The sequence below is a fragment of the Lolium rigidum genome, chromosome 7, assembly GCF_022539505.1.
Source record: "Lolium rigidum isolate FL_2022 chromosome 7, APGP_CSIRO_Lrig_0.1, whole genome shotgun sequence".
Lineage (NCBI taxonomy): Eukaryota > Viridiplantae > Streptophyta > Magnoliopsida > Poales > Poaceae > Lolium > Lolium rigidum.
The window spans coordinates 157,973,243-157,979,277 of NC_061514.1; the positions used below are offsets into that span (position 1 = coordinate 157,973,243).

A 6,035-nucleotide genomic window follows, 5' to 3' on the forward strand; every position below is an offset into this window, starting at 1 on the left:
GAACTGTTGGAAATTATACAATTAATCATGGTCTTTTTGAATGATCAGTTGCTACATATCCATTAAATCTAAGCATAATGACCTAATGAGCATCATATACTTAAGAAACACATAGGGAATGACAGCCGAGATGCATCGCACAGATCCATAAAAAGCTAATGGTGAGCATCATGATCACAGTAATTATAGTCAGTGTCACACACTAGAAACGTTGAGTAATGAACCAGTCACAGGGAACAATCAAACACGGAGTGCAAAGCTAAAATTGTGGATCAAAACCTGAGTTTCTTGTCAATGGACTGCTTTCTGAAGGAGCATCAGAACTTAGGTCGATGATTGGCTCTGCACTGTTTGGTTCTGCAGCATGGACCAAATTTACTGTTAATTTGAGTTCCTCATATACTGAAAAGGGGGGATACTGTTCGATGCAAGATCAACTATTTAACTCACCTTGGCTTGTAATACTTTCTGGCTTTCACTGAAATACTGATTAGGATGATTAATTCCAGTGTCACATGAAACATTGTGAGTTGCCTCAAAGGTCAATGTGCAAGCTAGCTGCATGTTTCATGCATCAGATGATTTGGTTAGTCAAATGATAAAGGACTGCTGAATGGTACTAGGACCATGAGATAAAGTACCTGGTAATGCCTGTTCTTCACTTTATCCAGTATCCCTTCCAAAGCATTTCCACTGATTCCCATATTGTTGAGAGCCGCTCTCAAGTTCTCCTCGCTACAAATACAGCCCAAAGGAAAAGGTAAAAACGCATGAAACTAAGATTAGGTAATAAGGTAGCTGTGCGGACATCTCTGCAAAGGCGCCAGTTGGCATAATAGTTGGTTCACATTCATTAGTTCATCACACATGACATCCACAGGCCTCAACAATATGATTCACTTTATTGAGTTAAGGAAATGTTAAATTGACCTTGCACTTGGCAATAATGCACTTTTGGTTGCTTCTGTTTACAATCTTAAGCTTTGTAAAAAGAATTGCAACTCGCAACGATATTGTGCTGTTCAAATCCCATGTCATCAAATGACACCACACCTAGACCTCAAACTTCAGGAATTATTCAGAAAAATTACAGGATTTTCTTGGTTTCAAGATGTTTTCATTTGGGCAACCCAAGAATTTTAACATGCAGAATACAGGGCGACTGTATTCTCACATACCTTGAAGACACTGTTGGGCTACTAACGCTTAAAGAAAGTTCAGAGCAAACCACAAACACAGAAGTGTTTATCTACTCTGTTAATAATTACTCCGTACATGAAAAGACACTATGAATGAGACTATACCCAAAATGCCGATAAGGGCAACCATGGTGATCACCAACACCAGGCGTCGCAGCGATGATCTTTTGGCATGAATATGGGGTGTAATCCTGGAGCAACAAATTGTAAGAGTTAGTAGTTTCACCACAAGAAATAGTAAGAGTTCTTAATAACTCAAATACCCTTGGAAAATGTGCACTGGGAACAACTTACAGTTCTTTTTCCTTCTTTTCCATATATGTGTCTTATACTATAAGCATATTCCTTGTCAAACCGCTCAGAGCCAACCTTATCCAGAAAATATCCAAATCAGTGAAGCAGTAGAAACTGCACTTACTTCAACCATGTGGTTCAAGGGATATTATTGTTCAATGTCAAACTTATATCTGAATAACTCAATGAACAGCAGTACAGGTAAGAGTGCAGTAGGTAGTCCTACAAAATGTCGGGCTAACACAACTTCAACAGCATAAAGGCATTAAGGGATTAAGGCACTGATAAAGGTTTCCCTGATCTTTCTCAAGAATAAAGATGTATATTCATTCTCTAGAAAAATTAGGTACCTTTTGAGAGAACTCCGCTCTAAAGAATGCAAGGGCATCCTCCAACTTTAGCCCAGCACCCTGAATCATGAGTTTTGGAAATTACATTAATGTGACATAAATAAAATAAATTACTGATGTTCACAAAATTAATATTCAGTCCAAGTTGTTTATTACCTTAAGGAAAAGACCAAACTGCATTCTACCCCCATTCTTGAGATGATGGTTTTCTCTCAACTTCAAATGAAAAGCAAACACTAAGTAACTGATCAAAAGGAAAATACACATACGAAGCTTTTAAGGTGCCTTACTTTCTCTAGCATGTGGCGCATACAAAGAGGGAAAGAAGTTCTAGACAGCTGATCAATATCCTTCGGAGAAATCTCAGCAGAATCACTAGTCTGTAGACAATAGAGTTTTAGCCCCAAAAATGTTGAGGAATCCTGCAACGTCAGCAATGGAAAGAACAACTTGCAAAGCAAGTATAGACACAACAATATACCTGAGAGTAATCAGGTCCAAAATATGCATTGCTTAATGCCTCAACAATCTGTTACGAGTAAAATATGCATCGTCAAATTTGTTACAAGATTAGTGGAAAGATAAGTGGGGCTGGCACACTGGTACTCACAGGAGTCAGCCTATCCTTTTCTTGTTCCTTAATGCTCGTCGTCCATTTCCTATAAATTAAATTATTTCACTTATAGAGCACACAGCAATTGAACTGTTGTAAAAGAACAAACAGCATAATAGATATTTAAGTATATCGCCTAAAACCAAAAGAAAACGGTCCTACTAAAAGATAAGCAAACACACTTTTCAAAACAATAGATATCTGAGAAAAAAGGCTACTATTTACCTATTCGTCAAAACTAGTGCCTTCGAGATATTGCAGCGGAATTGGGTAACCACCAGTGAAACAACCTGAATATTTAAACAGATGTTTAGAATGGACATGAGACAAAAATGGAAGTTTTTATTCTCATGTTAAGAGCAAACCTGACTCATCGCGACATAAGCATAGCCTTTTGAAATGAATACTCGGCGGCTGCCAACAAGATCTGGGACTTCTTCGAATGGTACCTTAGTTGGGGTTAATTAAACACGATGTAGTTAGATTGCTTAATCAAAAGAAAAAATATGAACTTTAAAACTACAGTAGATTGGTGCACATACCTTGAAGAACACAGATTCAACTGCAAAAAGAATGTACAAAATGTTAGCTGCTAAGCTGACTAATATAGATACGTATAACAAAACATAATTCTAGATTCTACTCGAAAAGCACAAAGAGTAAGTAAAAGAATAATGATGAAAACGATTATTTTCTCATTTTCAGAAAGGAAGGGAAAGCCTCCCAGCCTCTGCATCCCTGGATGCACACAGCCATATATTACTCCCTCCGATCCATATTACTTGCCACTAAAATGGATGTATCTACACCTAAAATGTGTTTAGATACATCTATATTAGTGTCAAGTAATATGAATCAGAGGAAGTATTATTATTACTGAGAAAACTCCAAGCAACAAATCCAAGCATAGACAGGCCTCACGGCGGCTATCTTCTCCAACATCTACCACAGACCTGTTGCCGGAGATCTCTACCAGTAGAACAACACGGGACATAACAATGAGCATGGTACTCCAAAACAACACCTTCAAGAGGGATCGCCACCAGAGGTAGAAGTATGGGCAGTTTCACATTCTAATCCCACACATAACAAATACATTTCCTTTTGACAGATTCTACAAGTTTAATCCTTGTGGTCTACAACTGTTTCATTACCTTAAGCCCTTAATCATGATTTCACAACAAGCAAATAATGGAAAATTAGAATCTGAGGCAACTTATTTTGTAACTCTTTCTAACTACTTGCTAAGACATAAATCTAAAGTGAAATAAGTGATGCAAGCAGCAGCATATTCTGAGCTGGATATGTGTTCCGTACCACTTGCAGATTGACCAATGGAACGTGCAACTTGGCTTAACTTGTCTTTCACAGCCTAAAGCATGGCAACAAACATTTCATTAATGTGAAGCATCAAGATCCAAGTGCTCAGCACAGTTCCATAAGTGTCCATATGCATACCTCGAATTCTGAGTGTGGCAATGCTTTGTATGGAAGCTGAAACTCACTCATAAGAAGCCTCTGAAAGGCACAGAGTGGAACAAACAACGGTTAAGACATAAATTATTCTTTTCATTTGCTAGAATCAAGAGTGTAGATAAAGAGGAAGCACCTGTGTATCAGGACTCTCAAGGCGAAAACGATACCGAAAGAGTGTAGTCTCCATGGAGAGAAACCACTTACGTAATTCTTCCCTGCAAGGTGGTATAAATATAGATTTTTGATAAGTTGGTCAAAACACTAAGCAAGCCACCAAGCATATGAACATGCAATGTAAGTGCAAGAATGTTAAACGTACGTTCTGCAGTAAACAAGACGGAGCACAAAGTGAGATATTATGTCCTTGTTCAAAGTCTCTGCTGGATCCTGGTGCCTCATGTGTCCCTTCCACAACTCGCTGACCTAAATCTCATAAAGTTTCTGTTTTAATCATTCCCATCCACGTACATATGCTAAGTACATAGCTAGGCCCCAGAATTTTTTACCCTAATAATGCACCCATTCAAAGGACAAATCAACACTTATAACTTGAAATTAAACCAGAGTAAATTTTAGAAAGACTAAATTCACCCCTTATCTTCATGAATAAATTGTTAAATATGGAAAATTCTGAAAGTAACTTGATTAAACAAAAGTAAAATTAGCATGAAAGTACAATCCCCCCGTGCCAAACATAGTGAAAAAAGCTGAAAATACTGCACATCCACAAGTGGTGCCTGAGTTCAACTTAGATATTATTCATATCTCTAACCAAATCCAACTGAGAGCAAGGTCTACACACCACCAAATACCCTAATACTTTCATTTACTTCTGCTGAATCTGCGCTAAAATGCACGAAATGTAGTTGTCCCCCAAAAATGGGTCAACGAAGCAAGACAGAATGGCTAACCAATTTCTCCATCTCCTCCGGTCTCTTCCCCCGCGATAGCCCATCCGAGATCCCCTTCAAGACTAACCAACACAGCACATAAAAATCCAATGTTGTACTGACTGTCAATAGTCAGATCTATGAAGTGCGCTGGAGCGGGAACGCAAAAGGCCTAGCGAAACGAGGTCAGGGCAACGCACCTCGGAGGCGGTCGATGGCGAAGAGCTCGAATTCCTCCAACCGCACCTCCAGCTGCGGCGCCACCCGGTAAGTTGGCAGGCCCCCCGCGCCGCTGCCTCCGCCGCTGGCGGCTGCTGCCGCCGCTGCGAGCTGCCTTTGAGATCGCACAATCTCCATGGCGGTGAGGTTTGGTTCGAATAGCCGAGGAAGCAAGTCTATCTCTATCTCTGTCTGGGGGGAGGGGCGGCGGGAGATTGGAGAAGGAGAAAGGGATTGGGGATTTTTCTTCAGGATTTGGCGGGAAATGAGTGTGCTGTTCCCGCGGCTAGACAATTGGCTTTTTCAACCCGGGATTAGGCCTTTCCTGCATGCTTTAGGCCCAAAATGCCTGGGTATTTTCCATTATACTAACAAAATTGTACTCCCTTCGTTTTCTAAAAAAAACTTCACAACTTTTCCTTTAGATATTAATGAATCTATAGCTAAAAATATATTTAGATACCTCCATATCTAGACAAAGCTGGAAAACTTTTATAAAAACGGAGAGATTATTTGATAACCATCGCTCACAAGGATGGTCATTTATTTTGCGGACCGCGAGTTATCGCACACTGTTGATCTCAAGTTGCTTGCAATTCCTCTAAGGCTAGAAGCTGCTTAGAGTATCTCCAGTCAAGTCCCCCAAAACATCTCCAAACATCGTCGAATCGAGTGTTTGGGGGACGTGTTTTGTTCGTGTCGCGTTGGGGGATGTCGCTCCCCAGCCACATTCCTCAAACGTCGCCCAAAAAAATTATAGGGTTTTCGAAAACACAACCATTTATTAAATATATCATACAAATAAATATGTTTTCCAAAATTGTTTTCAAATTAAAATACAATAAACAATAAAACAACTAAACATATGTAATAAATAGATTTAGATCGAGGCGCCGTGGCATTTGCTGATAATCCTTTGATCCTCCACATATGCTTAACGAGATCATTTTGAAGTTGTCCGTGAACATTGTTGTCACGGATCTCTGCGTGCATG

The 6,035-nt window shown here is 39.5% G+C and overlaps 1 protein-coding gene across 1 annotated transcript; it reads right to left on the reverse strand.

Annotated features, from left to right (window-relative positions):
* Positions 1–292: 292 nt before the first annotated feature.
* Positions 293–5,179, reverse strand: LOC124678905 (probable DNA primase large subunit). The gene is made up of 19 exons (XM_047214762.1): positions 5,023–5,179; positions 4,844–4,905; positions 4,252–4,355; positions 4,066–4,147; positions 3,915–3,974; positions 3,774–3,828; positions 2,999–3,018; positions 2,822–2,905; positions 2,682–2,746; positions 2,454–2,502; positions 2,325–2,372; positions 2,134–2,223; positions 2,000–2,059; positions 1,844–1,903; positions 1,494–1,568; positions 1,305–1,390; positions 642–735; positions 451–558; positions 293–357 (listed from the first exon to the last, which is right to left on the reverse strand). Exons 1-19 carry the CDS (start codon positions 5,177–5,179, stop codon positions 325–327), a joined length of 1,392 nt encoding a protein of 463 aa, XP_047070718.1. The 3' UTR covers positions 293–324.
* Between the last annotated feature and the right edge of the window lie 856 nt (positions 5,180–6,035).